General features: G+C 43.8%; 5 protein-coding genes across 13 annotated transcripts; 2 read left to right on the forward strand and 3 right to left on the reverse strand.

Annotated features, from left to right (window-relative positions):
• Nucleotides 1-370: 370 nt before the first annotated feature.
• Tab2 (TAK1-associated binding protein 2) lies at nucleotides 371-13,904 on the reverse strand. Of its 9 annotated transcripts, XM_086826886.1 has the most exons (7): nucleotides 10,429-10,578; nucleotides 10,178-10,362; nucleotides 4,567-6,364; nucleotides 2,043-2,255; nucleotides 1,437-1,979; nucleotides 840-936; nucleotides 371-780 (listed from the first exon to the last, which is right to left on the reverse strand). In XM_086826886.1, exons 3-7 carry the CDS (start codon nucleotides 6,332-6,334, stop codon nucleotides 687-689), a joined length of 2,715 nt encoding a protein of 904 aa, XP_086683012.1. In that variant the 5' UTR covers nucleotides 6,335-6,364; nucleotides 10,178-10,362; nucleotides 10,429-10,578; the 3' UTR covers nucleotides 371-686. The 9 variants fall into 9 exon arrangements, with proteins under 9 accessions (XP_086683012.1, XP_020800474.2, XP_086683013.1 ...); XM_020944815.2 differs by lacking the exons at nucleotides 10,178-10,362; nucleotides 10,429-10,578 and adding an exon at nucleotides 13,553-13,904 and having other exon boundaries at nucleotides 840-893; nucleotides 1,437-1,976; XM_086826887.1 differs by lacking the exons at nucleotides 10,178-10,362; nucleotides 10,429-10,578 and adding an exon at nucleotides 13,553-13,904 and having other exon boundaries at nucleotides 1,437-1,976.
• A 220-nt stretch (nucleotides 13,905-14,124) lies between these two features.
• Nucleotides 14,125-15,606, forward strand: mip40 (Myb-interacting protein 40). The gene has a single exon (XM_086826891.1). The coding sequence runs from the start codon at nucleotides 14,125-14,127 to the stop codon at nucleotides 14,905-14,907; it is 783 nt and encodes a 260-aa protein (XP_086683017.1). The 3' UTR covers nucleotides 14,908-15,606.
• Nucleotides 15,172-16,152, reverse strand: Fkbp12 (peptidyl-prolyl cis-trans isomerase Fkbp12). Its single transcript, XM_020944824.2, has 3 exons — nucleotides 15,978-16,152; nucleotides 15,736-15,806; nucleotides 15,172-15,673 (listed from the first exon to the last, which is right to left on the reverse strand). Exons 1-3 carry the CDS (start codon nucleotides 16,066-16,068, stop codon nucleotides 15,455-15,457), a joined length of 381 nt encoding a protein of 126 aa, XP_020800483.1. The 5' UTR covers nucleotides 16,069-16,152; the 3' UTR covers nucleotides 15,172-15,454.
• A 37-nt stretch (nucleotides 16,153-16,189) lies between these two features.
• LOC110177866 (uncharacterized) lies at nucleotides 16,190-18,622 on the forward strand. Its single transcript, XM_020944816.2, has 5 exons — nucleotides 16,190-16,611; nucleotides 16,675-17,376; nucleotides 17,435-17,753; nucleotides 17,826-18,003; nucleotides 18,059-18,622. The coding sequence occupies exons 1-5, from the start codon at nucleotides 16,375-16,377 to the stop codon at nucleotides 18,513-18,515; spliced, it is 1,893 nt and encodes a 630-aa protein (XP_020800475.2). The 5' UTR covers nucleotides 16,190-16,374; the 3' UTR covers nucleotides 18,516-18,622.
• A 146-nt stretch (nucleotides 18,623-18,768) lies between these two features.
• rib (BTB/POZ domain-containing protein ribbon) lies at nucleotides 18,769-22,565 on the reverse strand. The gene has a single exon (XM_020944792.2). It carries the CDS (start codon nucleotides 22,203-22,205, stop codon nucleotides 20,085-20,087), a length of 2,121 nt encoding a protein of 706 aa, XP_020800451.2. The 5' UTR covers nucleotides 22,206-22,565; the 3' UTR covers nucleotides 18,769-20,084.
• Between the last annotated feature and the right edge of the window lie 400 nt (nucleotides 22,566-22,965).

The following is a 22,965-nucleotide window of genomic DNA, read 5'->3' on the forward strand; positions in this document are numbered from 1 at the left end:
TATCGAATTCTATTTTTTTAAATAAATGAAAGCCAAAAAACCATTACTAAGTAAAAAAGGGATTAACTTAAATTCGGATAGCTTCTTTGTCATAGTTTTTATGAGTTTAATTAATCTGTATACTTTATTTCATTAATATTCGTTTCAATTTTTCTTAATTTTATAATGCAACCCTTTTCTAATTCTTTCTATGAATTAGGAACTAAGGATTTTCCAAATTTTAATTTAAATAAGAAAACAAAGCAATGCTTTGTCTCAAGAGACATCGATTCAAAGAATGGTATTTCACGAATTACAAGATTTAAAATCAAAATTAATGTTACTTTTTTGAGCCTTTCCAAAATCAATTAAGAAACGCACACTCCACATATTCTCTTAACTTGAACATTTATTTTCGTTAAATATACTTCTGTGCTTTTGAAAAGCGTTCAACAGTACCTACTTCCTTTTTCTTGTAGAAAAACTCCTACGACAATGATATAATTAAATATTTATATACAAAATGTACAAGGTTGATTTACAATTAATATTAGCTAGTTGATTTCAGTTGATTTGCGGCGTTGCTAAAGTCTTTTCCTTACATATTCAAGTTAAGCTACTATCGCTGCCAGCAGCAATATAGGTTTCTCTTTACAATTTACATTAAATATATATATTTATGTGTATAGTGTAGTGTATATAATTAATTAAGGTATCAATCTCTGGAGCTGTCTAGGTTCTATGATGGTGAGCGCTTGCTTTTGGCCAAAGGTCATGACAGGATCCAGGAGTGTATAATACCTGAAAATGAGAAAAGTTTAGGGAACATAAAATATATACAAATGTCAGATGAAACTCACGATTTTCGCCTGGCGACAGGGTTATATGTATGTCCTCGCGACTCAACACGGGCGCTGAAATAAGTCGACAGTTTGTACAACAAATAGGGAAGCGAAGCTTGTTTAAAAATTTAAATAACGTTCTTTATTAATTTACTCTTTTTTAGGTGGCTATAAATAGTTATAAACTCTACTTTCGTTTCGCTTAAAGCTAGCGGTTAGAGTTAGTGTCTAAATTAATTGCCAATAACATACATAACATAAATCAAATTGAAATAATTTAAAATAGGACTGCTTAAGCAATTCGTTGACGTCCTTTCGCTTTCGTTTCAATGTCTTTCGGGGCTGAGCCATGCAGTGGAGGTAAATCACCTGCCGCCAAGTTAATTTAAATGCTATCACAGTTTCAATGTCGGAACATGCACAGATCAGGAACAGTCGGAGCAGGAGGGAAGGAAGCGAGCAGCAAGCGAGCATGTTAAGAGAACTTTGTTATGGGTTACGTATGCAGTGCGTACGGCTGCTGGGGCGGCTGCTGCTGCTGCTGCTGCTGATCTCCAGCCCCGCCGCCACCAGCCGCAGCAGTGGCAGATGCGGGGGGAACAAAGTGTAGCATACCCGGCTGAATCCTCACGTAATCACAGGCCTCGCAAATATTCAATTGCGGATGGTTGCGGAATGTACACATGTTGCAGGCCCACGAGTCCAGTGTCTCCTCCGCCTCGGCATCGGAGTCCGACTGGAATTCCTCCTCCTCGGTGACCGCACGCTGTTGCTGTTGCAGTATCTGCTGCTGCTGCTGTTGCACCTGCAGCTGCTGCAGTTGTTGCTGTCGCTGTTGATGCAAATATTGCTGGAACTGATAGTATTGGGCATAAGTTGGAGGCGGTTCCTGATGCAGTTGCTGCTGGGGCGTCAAGCAGGCTGAGGTCGGCGCACTGCTGTGCTGCTGATGCTGCCCAAAGTCCGGTATTGGCTGCCCGGTAGTGGGCACTGCCGGCACCGAATGCAGGCGCAGCGAATTGGGCGGCGCCTGGGCCCGTCCGCCTGGACGCTGTCGTGGCGGCGGCTGATGTTGCTGTTGGCTGGCGGGTGCCGAGTTCTGGCGATTCATGGAATTGGGTGCGGAACCAGAGACCGAGTCATTGGCCTGGGGTTCTGCTGGGAAGAAAAGAAAACATTAGTTTCGATTTCTTAGTTCGCTTATTAAAATGCATTCCTTACCGTTTATTCTATTCAGCAGCTGATTGAGCTGCTGACAGTCCTCGGCCAGTTTTTTGATATCTCTATCCAGTCTTTCAGATTCGCCAACGGGCACCGGCTCCGTGAGGATATTGATTTCCTGCTCCAGCACGAGCAACCGCTTCTTGTTGTCCCTCAAAGCGTTGGCCAACTTGTCGCGACGCTGCTTCTGCCGTTGAATGGTGGCGGCATGGGCTAGGGAATAAGATATACAAAATATAAATAATATAAATAAATGTATAAATAAAATAAATAATATAAGGAATATATAATTTAACATTAAAATATGAATTATAGATAGAAATTGCTTCTATATATTTCATTGGAATATTGATATATCACATTTATGGATTGATATTGATACAGCATCAAAATATTGAAATTCCCTGGAATCCCTGTTCTAGAATGCCTTGGCAACAAGTTTGCAAGATATGTATATACATATATTCAATTCCCAATTTCCAAATTCCATTTCCAATTCCAAATATTTCCCCCGCGTCGAGATTTATATATTTTTACTGTCTAATACCTCACATTTTATTACTCTGTTTTGCTGCTAAAAATAATCAAGCAATTCCTGCGGCCAAAAGGCAACTTATATTTAAATAGATAAATTTAGTGAAAATGCGCAAGCAAAAATCAATCTAATAATAATTTATTCCTATGAAAAAATAAGGTAAAAATAAAAATATACAAAATAAATACAAACAAGAGTCTCTGTGCGATGCATTTGCCGCGGTGTTTTGATTTTGAATATTTTTAGACGCTTGATAGATTTTCCAAACGGAAATAGCCAGCAAAAGCAACAGCAGGGCAGTGGGCCAAGGGATCTGTGATCTGTGAACTAAAAGATTCCGCCAGATTCGCACATCGTTATGCTGTCTTAATTGATCATTTAATTCGCTTGAGAGAAGCTCTTATCCGAATTCCATGAACGACATTTTAAGTGCTTTTCTCGTGATCGTGTCGCGTGATGATTAAATGTCAAAGTGTAAGTGCCTGACTTTTTTGGGCCCACGCTGCGTATACTTAATACTTTGGTGGTAATTAATTGGCAGAGATTTTCCTCACACTCTCTTTCTCTTCTGGCTTTTCTCCCACACATTTCGCCATGAACTTGAACGCCTCGCAGAGTGAGAGAACAGTCAAAGCAAGGCGTAAAAATAAAATTAAAAATAAAGAGGGAGAGGAGAGCGAGCAAGAGAGCCAAATCTAGATAAAGGTGGAGGAAAACCCACGGGGGAAAATGGGTGAAAAAACATTGCCAAAGTGAGAAGCCAGACAAAAGACATTTCAATCTATAAATCCACCAAAAGCGTGGGCGTTGCAATAGATGTACATATGTTACATATAAACAGACATTATTTGCAAAAAGGGCAATTCAAAATGCAACAAAGTAGAAAATTATGCTAACTAATTGGAGGTCTATAAGTATAGTAGCTTGTGGCAGGGGAATTACCTTTAATGAAGCATATAAAACCCCTAACATATATCTATAATCCACTTAGACATGGACTGTTAAAAGCTTAAGTACATTTCACTTTGTTAAGTTCTTCTCGCTTTCACATTATGGTGAAATGTAACCTTTAAACTGTAATTACAATATTGATTAGTATTTGTATTGTTTGTTTGGGAAATTCACTTCTTGTTTAGATCTAGGAAAGCCTAGGAAATCCTTTGGTAAATACTTTTCTTTAATTATGACGTAAAATCATCCCACAATTCTCCGTTTGCTTTGGTCATTCCAATAACCATTCTCTATATAAATATATATCTCTGTGCAATACTGATAACCGAATGATTCTCTTCATTGTACTTTATGACGTCAATATGGTTTAATTTCATTTATTTTAAGCCGTTCACTATTCCTCGGAGAGGGGGTTACCCTTTGCAATGTCTCCTCGCATTTATCCCACTTCGAAATGTGCTCATTGTTGGTGGGATCATAAGACAAGCCCAATGTTCGTTCCTTTCAGCCTAATTCTATTTCGGGGCGTAATTCGATTTCCTTATCAAGTGTAAACAATATTGGGCGAGAACCTGTGAAACTGATAAGCGAACTAAGGGGCAGGATGGAGCCCCAACTACGACGTCGTTTGGCTGGGCCGATAAGCTTTGATGGTGCTTCGGGAGCACAATAATAACAAGAATGTTGTGAAAATGAAAGAAACTGGGAATACTCTTTTAATTTCAATTATAACAATAAATTGAAAACATTTTCTTATACAATTTAGGTAAGCAGACTGGGTAAAATAAGTTAGGGGTTAGTGATAAAGTCAATATTCAGAGCTTGTCCCTATATTTTTCAATATTTATCATTTCGATATATACTCTGACTTTTCTCTGCAATATATATATGATATTTTCCCTAAAGAGTTCGCATAACATAACACCTTCTTATAGAGTATTTCAATAGAAAACAAAAAGCACTTGCCCATCGCACACGTGTCTAAAAAGGCCAGAGATTTCTGCTCTATACACACAGATATAACCCCCATGGACTCACCTTCGCGATCGCAATCCTCTAGAACTCCAACGTACAGCGGCATCGTTGGGCTGCTGTCCACGCTGCTGCTCCCGTTGCCATTGTTGTTGTCGGTGACCACATGGTTATTGCTGTAGTTGGAGGCCACTATGTGATTTTGGGCCTGCGTGGGATACGGGAACACATCCATTTGCATTTCGTCGCCGTGCCCATCGGATGCCAACACTGCAGATACGGCAGCTGATGGCGGCGGTTGATTCGTTGGTGGAGAAGGAGCCGCCGCCGCCGCCGGGTCACAGCCTAGTTCGGTGTAGGGAACCCGCGGACGAATGCAGCCCGCACTAAAGACACTGCCCTCCTCGGTCACCGTCAATTGGAAATTCTTGTGAGTGCCGCGACGCGCATCGAAGCTAACACTGGAGTAGGTTATCCCACTGCCTTGGCCACTGGGCGCCGGACCGGCTGTGATATCGATGGCCGACTGTGCCGGTCCAGTCGTTGGCTGGCGCAGGGTGAGATTGAGCGAGGTGAAACTTTTGCGTCCGCCGGCAGCTGCCACCGGTGACGCTGCCGAGCTGGGCGAGGGTAACGGCGGCGTTGCTATCGTTGGCGGTGACGTCGTGGTCGTCAAACCACTGCTGCTGCTGCCGCTGCTTGTGAGGAAATCGCGCGCGTACGGTGGCTCTGGCTGAAGCGTAATGACTGAACGATGTCGCACCGGAGAGGGTTGCTGTGGCTGTAGCTGTAGCTGTGCCTGCGGCTGCGACTGCGGTTGAGCCGTGGCTATCGGCGCTCCTTCCACAGCTGTAGTCGCTGCCGTTGTTGGCGATGATAAGAAGACAGCCGCGTTGAGAGAGAGCTCCGATTCACTGGAGCTCATGGGACTGGTGAGACAGGAGGAATCGTTGGAGAAGCTGCCGGGCTTGGGATTGGGATTTGGCTTGGGCGGCGGCGGCAAGGGTGGTGCACGGCGCAGCGGCTTGCTAAGCGACGTGGGCGTCAGCTGTTGCGGCTGCTGATCCTTCTGATGACGCTGCTGGCGCTGCTGGATCTTCTGCTGAAGCTGCGTGCTGACCTGCCGCTGCAGGTTGAGGGTGGTGGGTCGTGGCCTGGGCTGTAGATTGGCCTGGGAGCTGGCACTCCCGCCACCGATGCCATTGCTCTGGCTAAAATCTGGCTGTGGTGGGGCTGACCGCGAAGGTTTCAGTGGCGTCGGAGGCTTGGCTGGCCTAATCTGTTGCTGCTGCTGATGTTGCTGTTGCTGCTGTTGCTGCTGCTGCTGCTGCAACACTTTGGCCGGATAGCTTTGCACTGGGATGGGGTGCAGGGCCAGCTCCTTCCTCAACATCTGGATGCAATTTTCGCGCTGATGACAATTCTCATTGACGCATTGCGTCACAATGGCATCGGGTATCGTGGGGAACTCCTGCTTCATTTCATGGAAGAGGTGCATAATACTAATGTTGGTGCAATGGCAGCTCAGCTTGGCCTTGCCGGCGGCGGCAACGGTGGCTTCCTGTGGATGCTGTGGCTCCAGCAGCTCCAGCTGCTCATTGCTTCCGCAGCGACTGCCGCCGGGACTGTTGGGATTTGGACTTTGATTCGGATTGGGATTTATGCTGGTGCTAGAATTGTGCTTTTGCTTCTGTTGATTCTTCCGCTGAAAGTGCTGGTTTATCGCCTCGGTTAATTGGTTCACCTGGCCGTTCGATTGCTTGACAATCCCATTCACATGGCTCACATGGTGTTGGGTGTTGGATCCGGGCGGCATTGGTGGTGTGGCCGCCATTTTAGGCCATCATCTGTCACAGCTGGAGACCTGGGGAAAATTATAAAAGAAAGAAACCACAGTCAGTCAGGTGTTTTTTTTTTTTCTGGCTCTAAACAAATCGATTATTCCACTGCCCGATTTAGAACATTAACTAAGCGGGTTAAGAGTCCTCTTGCTCGTCTTATATATATATATATTTTTTTTTAAATAATAAAAAAGCTGGCGAATAATAAGCAAAGAGATCTTTCGCGAAATGACATGGGATATTTAAAAATATTTATGACACAACTTCCCCGCTGTGCCATATTGTCTATATCTCAACGGCGGCGGCAAATCCGAAATAGCGGGGCCATTGTCAAGGATGCCAGAGATAAATAATCCGTTCCGCCCCAGCCCAGTGCTCTTTATCGATGGTTAGTTAATAATAATAAAAAAGAAGCATTTATCCCACGTTATGAACTTACATTTTTATACACAATTTGATGGGTTATTAATAAATCAATATATTTGTTTTCAATTTGTATTATTTATGGTTAAATCTGTGTTTATGTGGAAGTATCACAAGTTATTTAATTTGAATTTGCTTCAAATTTCTGAACGATTGTATATACACTTTTGCCACTTTTCCTTTCTAATTCTTTCTTTCCATGTTTATTTCCAAATTTTTCCAGCTTTCTTTGGTTTCTTTTTAAACATTAATAATGAAATGTTTTGTATTCCTTTTTGATTTTTTTTTTATTTTGTTTAATTATGAAAATCACACGCAGTTCTCGCGCACAGCGATTTATTCTAGAAATATTATTTCGATTTCGTTCGGGTTTTCTCGGATCGAACGCGTTTGAACGCTTTAAATGCCTGCGAAGAACTGACAAAACACAAATATCAGAAAGGCCTAAGAATCTTCACAGAATATACAATCGAATTCTACGGAGAGAAGAAATGTTTGTGAGAGGAAAAAAAAGGAGAGCGTAAACAACAAAATAATAATAATCTTGAAATTCGAACTAAAGAGGCGAAATGGAATTGTTTTTCACACCGAAACATTAACATTAACAAATAATTAATTACTTTGTGTGGTGCTGGTGTTGGTTTCGTGATCACATTAAGTATACGTACACATTACACATACGCAGGGTGGAGCAAGTTGGCTAAGAAAATGAAGGTGTAACCAAATAAAAGAGCCCGTAACGAATCAATTAAATCATTCAATATTTTTGCCACACCAATACCAATATGTAAAAGAAATTTGCGCTCTTTCTTTTCTTTTCTTTCTTTTTGTTGCTCTCTAGTATAAAAATAAATTTTTGTGTGGGTGTTTCCCACACAGCCATAGCCACGAAAATTGAATGAAATATTTGAAACGAAACAAAAAACAAAAAAAAGGAAACAAAACTACCTCGCACATATAGAAAACAAAGGCGAGAAATAAAAGCAACAAAAATTAATGATATGTTGAGGTGAAAGAGTTGAAGACGAGGGAAATTAATAAAAAAGAATGCGAAATGGAAATGCGAAAGCCCATCAAGGGGGATAAACATTTAATGGCTGTCCATCAGCGTCCAAATAAAAATCGCTTAAATTAGCCAATGGCTTAGCCAAGTATTAGAACCGCCCTCGCAGCTCAGCGACAAAATGAACAAGTAAGAAAGCTATAGGTGAGTGGGATCGACTTGAAGGTACCTGGTACTCATGAAATTAATCCGTTTATAGTCAAGATTTTCATTCTAAATTACCCAAATTTAGTTAAGTTATATTATTTCTATATTTATTCCGATAATAAATCAAGACTTAGGGTCAACAAGTTACTCTCAAAGTCTCTGAAAAATTGTTATCTCATTCTAAATCGACTTTCCTGGTGATGCTTAGCAACAAAATGTACTTTATTGGTTCAAAGAGGCCACCGTTTAGTAATAATACCCGTGTACTATATGGTATAAAATATATATAATAAAAACAAATATTAAACCGAAACCAAATCATGTCACAAATGTGATAAAAAAAAAGAAAACACCAATGGTATATAATTCATTTAAAATACAGCTCGATGGCGCCTTTAAAATTGGCCTGCAAAAAAGCATAAATAATAAATTATAATTTTACATATATAGCACTGTTCCAGTCCCCATTTCGTTGTTTATTTTTAATTTGTTTTTCTTTTTCTTTTTTGATAGTGATAACAACAGACATTTTCGAGTTGCCTGAGTATATTAAGAAGCCATTAAAGATAAATCTCGGACCAGAGAATTATGAAAACAATTCCTCTTGTTCCATAAAATTCCACCTTTATTCTGCGGTGTACTTATAGGCGGAATGGATGAGCTTGTATGAGAAACACGTAAATTGCGATCTGATATTTGAAAATATTTAGCGTATAAATATAAACAAATTCTCCTCTTTTTTTTTTTTTTTTTTTGGTAGGAATTTCTTGAGGAAAAGAGATCTAAATGGGGGTGTGATGGGGAAGGCAATGAAAATTCATTTTCTGTGCTCTTTCGATTGCTACGTTTTGTTTGCCAGCCTTTCGTCTGCCTTTCTTTATTCATTATTTTGTTTTTTTTTTGTTTTACTTTATTCCACCAAGCTTACCCCCTTTCTCCTACATTTCCCTTCTTCTTTATAGCGGGTGGCAGACAAACAACAACAATTATATAGGGGCGATCGACTGCAGACGTAAACGACCTTCACAATTAGCCAGATAGATATAAAGATATATAGAGAGATATGTATATGCAGGGCGGATAGAAGAGATACACCACAGAATGCACAAGCCAGAAAATCGGAAATCGACGTCAAATATTTTTCACAGCCTTTAGTATATATACGAAATTGAGAGTACTTCATATGTGGAATGATAATGCCATAGATATGGGTACAGTGCGTAGCATGCGTAAATTAAAGCAATATCATCTAAATACTAAATCATATAAATACATATCTTCTCATTAAATTAGTTATTAAGGTTTATTATTTAGTAATATCTATATATATATTAATTGATATTCCAATTTTGTTTGTTTATTTTGAAACTGAGAGATTAGCTTTTAGCGGTAATTAAACTTTGTTCCCTTTTTAAAACCCCAACTTTCACAATCAAAATATTTATTTTTTCGTAACGCACTGTTTTTTTTTTAGTTTACTTATATTCTACAGGTAAAAAGATCATTTGTCTTCTTCTAAATATCGTATTTTATTTTTTGTATGTTTCCCGAGGACACGCAAAACAAACATAAAAAACCTGCTAAGAGCCATAATAACAACAGCAAAAAAATAAATAAAAGCAATGAGAACAAAAAAAATACAAGTTCGCACTGTGTGCCAAAAACACACAAATTGAAAAACAAAAAAACCCAAAAAAAAAGTTTACAAAGTCATTAAAATTATGGCAGAAAACACACACACAAACACGATTGTTTAGGTATCATGGATTTGCGAGAGGGAGTGAAAATTCGATGGGTGGTGGCTACGACGGGAAAACTCTTGTAATTAGTTAGAGCAAAATTTCCATTCATTAAAATGCCTTTTTGTAATATTATTTGGCGCCGACGGGCGGGGGTAGTATACATAACATATATGAGGGCGCGTGTTCTTTGGTCAATTTACATGGGGAAATTGTCTTGTGGGATTTTCCAATGATTACATTTTGCATTTTCCGAGATCTCTATAGAAGATCGCTGAGAAAAAAACTTTGATACGGCTATTGATAATCATTCAATACATTTTTTATTTGGGTGTTTGATTATGATACCTTTCCCTTTAAAGCTACATAAATTATTAACTATGGAAATGCATGCTCACAAAATGCTCTATAAAAGTGGTCTTCAACTCTGTATTTTAATTAAAATCCAAGCTAGTTAGATTTACTTTTCTCTTTGTTTGATTTGCAAGCCATCTATAAAACGCTCTGTCGATCAAACTTCTGAAACCAATCAAATCTTCAATAGATCAGAGGCTTAGCCATCCTGTCAGTTCCATGGGTTTTGTTTTTAAGACACCCCGAAGACGTGAAGGTATCGATGCAGAGCATATTGACCGGAAATCTCGCCTGTCTGGCATGTCAAGAAATAAATATATATATATATATATATATATATAGAAATAACGAAAAAAATTACCAAAAATATTTCGTTGTACGAAAATAAATTGCAAAAGGAACTAGACATTCGTATAATAGTACTACTTCCCGCACCTTCAACTTGGATTCGGAACACAAAACATATGGACAACAAAAATAATAATACGAGATAACAGAATGTAGAAGCTTCAAGTAAATAACATGGAAAACAACTTTCACTAAGAGACTGCGACTGGGACGGGAAATTATCAAAAAGAACAACAACAACGAAGAAGTGTATGTGGAATTGTGAAAATTATAAATCAAATGCAAAGACATGAAATGAAATGGAAGCGAGTAGAAAACACACAGGCACACAAAATACCAAAAGACGAAAAATGGAACGAAAATAATTTTATTTTGTATTTTGGTGCCTCGCCTGCTTTCCTTTTTGCTTTTCTTGCCTCGCCAATAATTTGAAGAGGCGTTTTGCGGAATTTTCTGCAGACGTCAGGCCTTGACGTCATTGGCGTCTTCTTCGAGAATTGGAAATGGGCATGGGGAATCGGAATCGGAATCGAAATCGGATTCGGATTCGGAATCGCGATCGGTCTTCGCCATTCTGCCTGGAACTGGGTTCGGTTTGGTCGTCTTCAAATCCTTTCGCTCCTGTCCCCCAAATTGACCATGCTAAGCCCCTGCATTTAATTATTTATTTACCCACGCCCGGGTTGCCTTATTTCTTTGCTTTCCAAAAAAAATGTGCAAATAATCAACGCGCAGTTATTTTTAGGCCATGTCCAAATCCCAACAGGTGTGGCGCCGGCGGCTACGGCGGGGCCTTGAGGGGGAAGCCCGCCTTATCGCCAACGATTTGTGTCTCCTCCTCGCAACAGGGGGACGACACACTATATATATCAATATATTTTATACGACACCTTCCCAAAAAAAAAAATATAACAAAAAAAGATTGAACACAATTCCATGCACACAGACACGGCGATAAGATAGATTTGAAATTCATGGGAAAGTTTTCATTGAGGGCGAGGGTATTTTCTACTGTACGGATACGGTATTGTATATCACTCCAATGGGATATTAAATTAAATAATAATATGTATTGATAGTAATTGTTGAGATATTTTTTTCGTACAAATTCATGAGGATAATAATATTTAATATAAGATACATCCATTTCTATCTTCAATTCAAAAGCTTGTTACGCTATGAAGGAGTCATTTGCGACCCTATAAATCATATATATTCTTGATCAGCAACAATAGCCGAGTCGATCTAGCCGGCTCAGGATGAAAAAAAAATGGACAAATTTTTTCAAAATTTTATAAGGGGTTATTACATTGTTAAAATTTTCAAAAATGGCAAAAAATTAGAATTATTTAAATTAGTAAACTTAGTATGCAGATTTGTTAACCTAACAAAAACTAACATAGGACAGCTTTCCGATTGAAAATTAATGAACTTTTGGTTGAGTTATGATAATTGAAAAACTAAGATTTTCACAAAAAATTATCTGATAAAATTATTGATCTATAGATCCTAAAAGCTACATATTTCTTGGTGATTAATGGTAAGGAGTCATTTTAAACCCAATAAAGCATATATATTCTTGATCAGCATTAACAGCAGCATTGATCTAACCATGTCCGGTTGCAAAACAAATTTTCAAAATTTTTTCAAAAAATTATAAGGGATTACATCGTTAAAATTTTTTAAAATTAATACAAAAAATTCACATTTTTTGATTGATTTATTATTTGTTTATGTTAATTCGCTTCCCAACAATAAAATGTTATGCTTCAAGATCAGATTAATGATTTTAATTACATATCTTTCCTAATTATCTAGAATACTAGTTGTAATTTCTTTACTGGGTTGATCTAAGAGGCTTTTAATGAAACCAAAAAGAGCTCCCAATAACTCAATCTAATGTAGATGCCCAAAATAGAAAGGGAATTCTAGTAAGCTTTGGAAAACTGATTAATAGATACACATTTACATCACAATCTATCAAAAATTGATCCAAAAAAGTACCGTAAAAAGCTAAAATTTTGTAAAAATAGAAATGGCAATATCAAACTGATGTTGTTGATCTCCCTCAGTCTCACATCCCTTTGGATTGTGTATTAACAAAATCAACTTTGCAAACGCCGGGAAATTCCCGTAATTACAACAAAAAGAGTCGCATAAACAAAGGCGCAAAGCGAAACGGAACAACAATAACAACAACAGAAACAGCGATCCGTACTTAAGGCAGAGCAGCAGCACAAGTGCAAAAGTTTTTGTGAACTTGTTTCCTCAATACGAAAACTAAACCGAAGCAAAAACAATGACCGCTTATTGTTATTGATAGCGGTATGTACGTATGTATGTTTGTATGTATAAAAATCTAAAAGCACATACATAGAAAATCAATATTTGCACTCTACGATTAGAAATGCGAAGGTAGACGACCAGTGGGTGGGTGGTGTGAGCGAGGGAGTGTGTCGGGGATGTACCCCAACGATTCGTTTACATATTTCCAAAAAGAATTAAGGCCATTTCAATGGAGTTTTTGCTGTTATCAACACAGGCGGAAATACGTACATTCTACGTATGTACATAGATACGTAGTTTACGTACCCCATTCGCATACAGTTACGTGCACTCACACATGCACTCGAACGGAGCGAAAGGGACACGTAGATCGGTGGCGAGTGGCTGTGTTAACGGCACAAGATAAAAACCAGCTATGGCCAGTGTGGAAGCGAGAGAGAGAGGAGGGACAACCAGTGCGCGAGAGTGCGAGCATGAGAGCGCATAAAAACAGGTGACATTGGCAGCGACACTACGCAATAGTAGATAAAAAAAAACTCACACACAGAGCAGAGACTGATTTGAAAAGTAAAATATTGGGATACTTTGGAGAGCCCCTCCCACCGCCCTTACCCCACATCAAAAACGCATTCACAACTTGTTGCCAGTGGTGTAAGTGTGTTTATTTATTGCTTTTATTTTTTCACTACCTCACAGTGATCTATGCGCGCTTGTATGTGTGTGTTGTTTTTCACAATTTTGTTATTTGCAAAGAGCAGCCACCCACCCACACGAGTGCAATTTGCAGGTGTGTGTATGTGTGTCTCAGTAGAAGAAACAGAAATCAGAAATTTGCATCCTTTTTTACTCACCGAAATATTAAAAAAACTCCACGCACGTACGCTGTTTTTCGCTGCTGTTGTCCCGCTCCCTTCCTTTGTTTGTTTTCTGGCATTCAATATTGTGATTTCAATATTTTGTTGCTTTCACTGTGTCGCTCTTAGCACTTTTTTGGCTCGATTTCTTCCTTTGCTTTGTTTTCGTTTCGCCTTTCTCGCGCACTTAAACTCCACGCACAGTCTCGCGGAGAAGCTTGGCTTTGTTTCAATTAATTAATTATTTTATTTGTCGCACTAAAACTTATTAATTAACGCATTTTTCACGTCGTTCTTTTCGCGATCACAAAACAGCAGTGTGACCGGCGCTGCGGAGATGCAATTAACTGAACGGATCGGCAGAAATGTACTAAAATATTCCTCAAATATACCGAAATGCGGCCTTTCGATTGGTATTTTACTATTGGGTATTTTATTAATATGGCGTATCTGATAGTGTTGTTCAACGATCTAATTAGAGTAGTGCTGTAAGCCGCTTTGACGTTTGATTTCTGAATTAGTATCCGAAATTTGAACTATTTTCCATAAAAAAGCAGGGAAACCCTAGAATGAAGACCACTCCCAAGAAAAAAGAGTTGTCCCTCCGCCTGCGGGAGTCGCGGCGCGACGAGCAGAAGCCGGATATCAGCCAGCAGCCCCATCTGGATGACGACGTAGAGTCGGACCTGCCCATACGAGGACGTCCCTCGAAGAAGCTGCTTCTCCAACAGCAACAGCAGCGTCGCCAGTACCAGGTGAAGCTGGAGCCGGACATAAAAACGGTCGCTGCCGCCTCTACATCTGGTGCTAGCACCTCTGGGGCTCGCATGAAGGCCCGTCGCTCACTTTACAAAAAGTCTATGAACAACGCTGGCGCCTCGCAGAAGGGTGGAGGCGAATCCTATATAATGCGTCTGTTCGAGCGCAGCCTGGACCTCTCCACGTACAAGGATAACACGCCACTTTATCCGATTTGCCGAGCCTGGATGGCAAACCAGCCGCGTAACCCCGCCGTGGCCGCCTATAACACTGACGGCTCTCTGCAGATTCCAAAGCGCGAGGACAATGCTGAGGAGATCCTTGCAGGACTGCGCAGTGGGAAGATCAAGGTGCTCACTCATTTGCCAGCGCCAAGATCCACAAAACTTCCCATCATTCCGCCGCGATTAGAGTTCGGCAGAGAGGACAAGCGCCTCCAGAACGCCAGCCGTTCCGACCTGCTGGCTGCCAATATGGTGCGGTGGAAGAAGGTTCGGTCCCACTGGCTGAAGCATGACAAGAAGTACCAGCAAGAGCGGTATGGCATTATTGACCAGATAATGGCGGAGGTCTGCAAGCATCCCACAGCGTAGGATCTGATTGGGTGTGCAAGGAAGAGAAGATGACACTGTAAAAGTCTTGAATAATTGTGTAATTATTTTATATGCCTTAAATAAGTTAATTGAAAAGTCGACTCATTTTCATATGTATTTCCATTTCTCTCTCGTTATTAATAAAATTATGAAAAGAATATATCCAAAATAAGCCCTTTGGAATCATTGTCACATAATAGCAAAAACTAAGCCGAAAATCAGGCGTCAGAATACAATATATACATATGTACATTGAAAACACAATTTTATATATCATTGACTTGAATAAATGTTTATTTTGTATTTGTAGAATATGCGTTACCCATTGCGGTTAAATTAGTTCTAAGTGCAGAGCTTGGTTTTTGAGTTTTTTGTGATTTCTTCTTATATTTTCCTCTCTTTTTATGGGTTCGGCAAATGCTGCTGGATTGTTCTGGTTCCGGTGTTTGGTGTTCTTGCTTCGGCTCAGCGGGCGTGCGCCTGTCCGTGCGTCCGGTGGTATACACAGCCACAGGCGCACGCACATCTCTCCACCGGGAGGAGGCGCCTACTCGACCTTGAGCAGCTCCACATCGAAAGTGAGGGTGGAGTTGGGCGGGATGACGCCGGGATGGCCACGGCTGCCGTAGGCATAGTCGGGCGAGCAGACCAGCTTGGCGCGCTGACCGACGCTCAACTGGGCGACACCCTCGTCCCAGCCGCGGATGACCTCGCCCTTGCCGATGGTGAACTTGAAGGGCTTGTTGCGGTCGCGCGACGAATCGAACTGTGGACGGGAAAACCCTCAATTATTAGCATGAAGTTTATGGAACCCCTAGGTGTCTTTACCTTGGTGCCATCATCCAGGGTGCCGGTGTAGTGGACTGTCACCTTCTGCCCATTCTTCGGGAAGGTGCTGCCTGCGGGCGTACATGGAATACAAAAATGGATGTGTGTGAGCGAGACGACTATAGAGGCGGTGGTAATTTTCCGAATTCTTCACCGCATACTCTATATGCACTTCAGAGGTTAAGCTTGCCGGCATTTTTCGCGCTTTTCCAGTGGAAATCCATCGATCGGCGGGTACTTACCATCTCCGGGAGCAATTGGAACAACTTGTACGCCCATTTCGAATAGTTTTTTACTGGCAAAATACCGAGCGGAAGAAAAAGCACGTTGCATTCGTCGTAGTGTTGCCAGATGAAATTTGGCGTGCACCTAAAAAATCTCGAAGCGGTTGAAATTTGCCACTAAAAAATCCAGTTTTCCCCCTAGGGCTGCCACCGCGTTAAAAAATTTGAAATTGATAGGGTATTTTTTCCCTTTTACTCTACAGTCACGCTGTTACTGCTAAAAACATTTACAAAAATTTTCCGGATTTCGGCGATTTAAGCATTTAACGGCTTTTAAAGTGAACTGAAGGGAGAACAATGTCACTAGAGCAACTCGTAACTGTTTGATATTGTGGGAAATCCAATTCCAATCAGAATGCGGGATGCTGTAGCGCAACCAGAGCCGGAACCGGAACCCAGCAGCAGTGAAGCAAATGGCAGTTGCCATGGCCAGGAGGAGCAGCCACCGACGGGGTCCGCAGGTTCCGAGCGGGAGGCAGAGGCCAACGAATCTCAGTGCACTATTTGTGGGGTGGTCCAAACGGCGGCTCTCTTGGATCTCCGCTCAAACCATGAGATGCACCGGCGCCTGAGTCGCGACTGGAAGATTCATGTGAGTTTTGCCGCATACTGTACGCTTTTTTAAAGCTAATACCAGACTTTCCCTTTCCTTCAGGCCGACGTAATCCGTTCCACATTGCGGGCAATTTGCGTGGACTGCGTCTGCAAGCTGAACATGCACTCTGAGGTGACGCGCTCGCTTATGCAGCGAATGCAGCGGCTGCAGCGCTCTGGCGGTGGAACAGCCACCGTGACGACCACCACACAGCTGCTCAGTCCACCCATTGCCGATGCCGAGGTGTCCACCACTCAGGAGAATACTGCCGCTGTGCCAAGTGCGCGCAGCTCACGCTCCTCCTGCTCCGTGCTGGAAGTCTACCTCGCTCAGCCCACCGAAACTGTTGGAGAATCCGGAGGAGAGAAACATAGTGCCGCCGCCGAAGGCTGGAAATGGCGTACGCGGCTGGAGTGTCCGGAATGCGGACGCACATACTTTCGGCGAGATTTCTATGCCCAACATATGCGACGTTGCTGCAAGCGAAGGACACAGCCTCGGCCACCGCGCGCCAAGTGCCGGGTGCGAAATGAGGCAGGCATCGACGACGATGAGGATGATAACACTCCGCCCAGGGCGAGGCGTTCGCTGCGCACCTTCCTCTGTCGCCACTGCGATGCGGAGTTCGAGTCACTGACTAGTCAACGGCAGCATGAGCGAGCCAAGCATCTGCAGCGCTTTCCCTGTGATCTGTGCGAGGCGCAGTTCGACACCAAGTACGAGTGGGAGTTGCATCACACCATCTGCCAGGCCAAGAGGGAGGTGGGTACTTATAAACTTGACTTTCAGCTGCACTGCCTTGACTTTGTAACCTTTCCAGGCTCTGGGGCTCCTGCAGCAGGACGAGGAGAGCGGTCCAGCTGCCCTGCCATCCAGGACACGATCTCAGTCTCGCGGCTGCTCTGTATTCTGGGACAAGTACAATAAGGATGAGAACGGCGATGATGAAGAGGAGGAGACTGAGGAAGGAGATGATGACGACATGGAGGATGCCATGTACACACGCCGCATGAACTTCACCGGGGATTGGATTGTGAATCACAGTCGGAGTAACAGCAACAGTGCCATGAATCTATCGCTAATGATGTACGATGAATACGGATTGGGTGAAACGCACATGACCACTGACAAGGAGTACGGTAGGGTGTTGACTCTGGGCTAGCGCATTCTCATTTTAAACCACTCTGTATGTCTCTATGACTCCCTTACAGATCTTTACCTGCTTGATTTGCTGATTACGCAGGTGCGACTGAACGCCTTCACCTGCTTCGTGCCCGCTTGCGGCTATCAAACAGACAGCTTGGTGACTTTGATGAAGCATGACTACCTCGAGCACTGGAAGATGAGCTGGTTCTATTGTCACAAGTGCGGGGATGTCTTTACCAGCAAGTAAGTGGAGCAGCATCAAGGGTTTTCTATAGAATTATTTATTTATCCCTTCCAGAGTCTTCTTGGACTACCACATGCATCGCCAGAACCGCGGCCTCTACATATGTCACAAGTGTCGCGATGAGTTCGAATACCAGCACCAACTGGACCGTCACTTTCTGCTCCACAACAAGGGCATCAACTATCATTGCAATTTCTGTCGCTTGGAGTTCCTCAGCGAGGCCAAGTTGCTGGCCCATTGCAAACGCTGCGGTCACAGTCCCAACGATGAGCCCAAGATCCGCATTGATAGGTCACTAACCATCACCAACTGTCCCGTTGAGGAGACTCCGCTAAGCGAAAAGGATCTACGCCTAGCCAGGGCCTACAAGGAGAAAGAGTTATATATACCCAAGGTCGAGATGCCGTCGTTGCGTCCGAAGCCGTTGCCGGATCATAAACCCTTTCGCTTTGCCATTGGCATTTGTGAGTTTGATGAACGAAATCCTCCCAACTGTGTGGGTTGTCACTGAAGATAGGAGCTTACTAGAGATTAGTCACTAGATTTAGATAGTGGGAATTAGTAGAAACAATGTGTATTTTTCTAAAATAAATGATGCAGGTAACATTATACGTCACATTTGATTGTATTTAACATTGTTTTCTCTTTTTTTTCTTGGGGTTTTGATTGAGTTTACTCAAATCTTTTCATTAATGCTCTTAAAAAATACCCCAAAGAGATTAACTTTTCCCAAAGATATATAATAAATTAAGAACGCAAAGGAATTATTTGATTCTTCAGTCAGTTTTATTTAGCGCTCTTTTCGCAGCTCTTTTACATGATGAAAGTCGTGTGTGTGTGTTTCTAGTTTATAATTTAAATTGCATTACAATTTGTATTTACTTAGGCGCTATGTAATATAGAGTTCGCAGGTGTATATAGGTGAGAGAACTATATGATTCTATGTACAGAGAGTTACTTGGTATAACAACATTAACATTATCTCGACCGCAAGGGGTCCAGGTTTATAATTAAAGAGCCTATTGCATTGCCCCCAGCGCATGTTTTCTTTTTGCCTTAATGTTTACATTTTCTGGTTGTTTAGTGTTTAGTTTTTTAAGCCTAGTTTTGTGTGGTGGCTTAGAACTAATCAATTTGTATGGAACTTATATGTGTAGTTATTTAGGGTTTAACTAAAGGATCTCTCCGATTTATTTATAATTTTATTTGAATGCGTTTTTGTGTGCTGTTGCTCGTGGTACGTTTACATTTGTTTATATTCTTTTGAGTCGCGGTGTCAGTCTTATAAATTCAACCCAGGACGATTTATATAATATAATATATATACTCTTCTATAACAAGGATATACGCTAGTTGAGGTAGTTCAAGTGTTCGAAGAAGATCGAAAATCATAAACGTAAGGCGTTCGTTCGGTTCGTTCTATTATAAATAATCTAGTGCTAATAATTTTTAAAACAAATCACTGGCATTTTAACAAAGTTGTACAATTAGTGTGCAGTTGAGCCTCTTCTGCTCTGTCCTAATGCTCCTCCTGGTCATCCTAGTCCTCCAAATCCTCCTCCTTCGACTGTACTCGCCCCTCTGATCCCCGTTCAGTCTCATGTATAAGTGTGGGTCGTCTAGCTTACTTTTTGTCAGTTGGATCGGCGGGGAGCTGGATGGGGTTTCCCTACAATGATGGCCTACGAGTGCCTATAGCCTAGAGCCTATGACCTACCCTACGGCTAGTCCTACTCCTAACTAATCCTAATCTCTGCTAATATTCTTTTTTTCTTTAGGCACAAAGTGATGATGCTGAACAACAATCTTAGCTTAGTTTTAGTTGTGGTTTTAGTGTGGGTTTGATTTCGTAGTTGACGACGACTGGGACTTGAGGTCTCTCTCTCTCTATCTTCATCTTCTCTGTTCGTTTAAAGCTTCACCAACGCTGGCTCGGCTCTGGTTTTGTCGAGAGCCGAGGGTTAAGGAAAGAAGTAACACAACAAGGGTTCAAAAGTGGGGGGAGTTGGGGGTTAAGCCTGGCCTAATCCAGGGAGTCGAGGCTGTCCGCCGCATACTGCCAGGCCATGGTGAGCGTTAATCAGTCGGCCCGGGCCTGGGCCTCCTCGCCCTCGATGAGTTCCCGCTTGAGGCCCATGCCCAGGGCAAAGGGTGGCGGCGAGTGTGGATAGTCCTCCTGCTCCCGTTCCCTTTCCCGCTCATGCTCATGCTCCTTGCCATTGGCACTGCTGGCATGCATAATCACACCGGCAGCTCCTCCTCCTCCTCCCTCTACATGTGGCGGCTGCGGCGAGTAGGGTGATGCTGGTCGCTCTTTCCTTGCCAGCGACAGATCCTCCACATGCTCCTGCTCGTGATCCTCCTCATCGTCAGCGTCTTCACGCTCATCCTGATCACGCTCTCGCTTGATCAGACGCTGCTCATGCTTCTCCATCTCCAGGTCCATGGCCTCCTGGTCCTGATAGTGACGTCCCGGACTCGGTGACCGCATGCCATGGCCATTCGAACGCTGATCCGTATCCACCGGACTGCTGGACATGCGATTGGCCGCGGCATGGGCAGCGGCAGCCAAGGCCATGGCATGGAGAGCCTCTCGGCCGGCCATGTCACCGCCACGATTCTCCAGAGCCTGCTGCAGGAAGGCATGATCCAGCAGAGCGGCCGCTGAGGGGGGAATGGTGGGCGGCATGCCATGGTGAGCGGGCACATGATCTCCCTTCGATTCACGCTTCAGCTCCGAGGGATGCACATGTCCATGGCCATAGTTGTGGGCAGCAGCAGCTGCTGCCGCCGCCGAATAGGGGAATCCCTGCGAGGCCTCAGCACCGGGAGGACTACGCTTTGGGGTGCGATGGGTGCCCCTTCCGGTGGTGATATTGAGCTTACGCACCTTGTCGTAGAGGGTGCGACTGGGCAGACCATATTTGCGACTCGCCTGGAGTGCACTCATACCCTCACGCACCGCCTGGATGGCACACATCATATCCGCTCGGGTGTACTGCTTGTAGCGCTTCCACTCCGGCTTCTTGCCGCCTGACTGGCCGGTCTCCTCCTCAAAGGATCGATCGGTGTATGGCGACAAGGGCTCCTTATCGCCGCCATAATCAGAGCCATTGAAGCTATGGTTCCTCTCTCCGCCGCCTCCACTCACACCACCGCTCACACCCACTCCGCCGGCCGTCGAGTGCTGAGGATTCTGGTGCGGATGCGTCGGTGTCTTCTCGCCATTTAGGATAAGCGGTCCGGGTTGTGAGGAGTCAGCGGGATTGGCCTGAGCCAGGACATTGCGGAGGATCGGTGTGTCACGATTGCCACTGAGCAGCATGCTCGAAATGGCCGACAACTTCTTGCGCTTGAGAGGATTCATATCGGCGGCGGATTCGTAAACGGAGTTCAACATGGCAGCGGCAGCGGACGGGGTCATGGGCCACTGGCCGCCAGCGCCCGTCTCCGACGATGGTCCCGACGAAGGTGGTGCCGTCACATGGGTGGGTGTCAGTGGGGGCTCCGAACCGGCTGGACCTTGGCTGCTAGCCGGCATCGATTGCGGCGGATAGTGGTGACTGAAGGCGGGCTGATAGCCGCCAAACTGCGGCGGCGGTGGTGGTGGTGGTGAGCAGCTGCTCGATATGGCGGCACTGGGCGAAATGTGGGTGGATGTGGAGATCACGGACGAGGAGTGGCTGTGGCTGTGGCTGCCACCATTTAGGGGTTTGCCGCCCGCCGTTGAGCTCGAGGTGGGCGTGGCACTGGCACTGGAGCTGGCATGATGATTGAACTTCATCAGGTTGTCGTAGAGCCCCTTAACCTGCAGCTCCTTGGCTGTGCGCAGGATCTCCGGCTCCTGGCTCTTGGTCACCGTCGTCTCACCCGTGTACATATACTGCAGCAGGGCGGCAATTTCGAAACCCTTTACCCCCGGCAGTATGATGCTGCAGTGATCCTGGGGGACATCACGCAATATGTGCTGGAAATATGGCGAATTGGCGGCCAGGACAACGCGATGAGCCTGGAACTGCTCATCGTCAACGACCAATGTGCAGTCCACATAGCTGCCCACCTCGTGCAGGGCATGCAGAATCTGGACCAGATTCGTCTGGTGATTGTTCCACCGCAGGCAGTAGGTCTGACCCACCTCGCCTCCGTTGCCACCTCCGCCGCTGCTGGCGACCGTGCTACCGGGCGCTGTGGGGCCACCCATCTCTAGGTCGTGCTCCTCCTCCTCCTCCTCCTCCTGCTGCTCCTGACGATGCCTGCGCCTGGGCTCTCGTTCCCGCTCGCTGTTCAGGCGGGAATGATGATGATGATGATGATGGGCTTGATGATGGTCGGGCTCCTCGTCGGGAGCGGGATCGCTGGTGTTGCCGGTGCCGTGCGGATTATAGACACCGTTCAGACTGGTAAAGGCGGCGCTCAGCAGCGTCGGCGAGTAGAAGGATAGATGCTTCCTGACCTTGAGCGCCAGTTTAAGGCCTACGGATCACCTGGTTGCCTGAAAGCCCGGAGAAGAAAAATATCCAATTAGTATGAGTTCTGCTTCGGTTTTTTTTTTTTCTCTTATTATTACTTTTTTGGCAACGCAAATGTCAGGGAAAAAGCCATTTTCAAATTTCGCATGGGTTGCTAAAATCAACAGGAAAAAGCTGGAAAAGCATCAGGGAAATGGTGGTTATGGTGGCCCCCCCCGGAAGTCAGGTGTGCAAAAAAAAAGAAAAGAATAAAAAACCGGGGGATGGTCCGCCATTTCCACGCATATATTTTTCCCTTCGTTTTTGGCGGAAAATCTTGCTTGTAAAATTTATGCCCCGCTGCTGCCACCCGCCCCCGAAGTTTTATGCGCCATAAAAAAGTGAAAGTGAAAACGGGGGAGTGGATTTCAAGGAGCGAGAGAGAGGCAGGGAAAACGTGTAGGAAAATGGGGCGAAAAAAAATATGCAAACATCCCCTGAAAAAGATGTGTG

This window comes from Drosophila serrata, unplaced genomic scaffold (assembly GCF_035046125.1).
Source record: "Drosophila serrata isolate PLE 108 unplaced genomic scaffold, ASM3504612v1 contig_165, whole genome shotgun sequence".
NCBI classification, from domain to species: domain Eukaryota; kingdom Metazoa; phylum Arthropoda; class Insecta; order Diptera; family Drosophilidae; genus Drosophila; species Drosophila serrata.

Bases quoted from the DNA above. Each gene is read 5' to 3' on its own strand.
- Tab2 (XM_020944811.2), bottom strand. From the start codon at position 6,334: ATGGCGGCCACACCACCAATGCCGCCCGGATCCAACACCCAACACCAT. The intron at 2,256-4,566 runs GTGAGTCCATGG...CTTATTCCCTAG, and splicing joins AGAGGATTGCGATCGCGAAG to CCCATGCCGCCACCATTCAA. The intron at 1,980-2,042 runs GTAAGGAATGCA...TTTTCTTCCCAG, and splicing joins GCTGCTGAATAGAATAAACG to CAGAACCCCAGGCCAATGAC.
- mip40 (XM_086826891.1), top strand. From the start codon at position 14,125: ATGAAGACCACTCCCAAGAAAAAAGAGTTGTCCCTCCGCCTGCGGGAG.
- Fkbp12 (XM_020944824.2), bottom strand. From the start codon at position 16,068: ATGCAACGTGCTTTTTCTTCCGCTCGGTATTTTGCCAGTAAAAAACTA. The intron at 15,807-15,977 runs GTAAGTACCCGC...GTACGCCCGCAG, and splicing joins TCCAATTGCTCCCGGAGATG to GCAGCACCTTCCCGAAGAAT. The intron at 15,674-15,735 runs GTAAAGACACCT...TCCCGTCCACAG, and splicing joins CCCTGGATGATGGCACCAAG to TTCGATTCGTCGCGCGACCG.
- LOC110177866 (XM_020944816.2), top strand. From the start codon at position 16,375: ATGCGGGATGCTGTAGCGCAACCAGAGCCGGAACCGGAACCCAGCAGC. The intron at 16,612-16,674 runs GTGAGTTTTGCC...CCTTTCCTTCAG, and splicing joins GTCGCGACTGGAAGATTCAT to GCCGACGTAATCCGTTCCAC. The intron at 18,004-18,058 runs GTAAGTGGAGCA...TATCCCTTCCAG, and splicing joins GGGGATGTCTTTACCAGCAA to AGTCTTCTTGGACTACCACA.
- rib (XM_020944792.2), bottom strand. From the start codon at position 22,205: ATGGGTGGCCCCACAGCGCCCGGTAGCACGGTCGCCAGCAGCGGCGGA.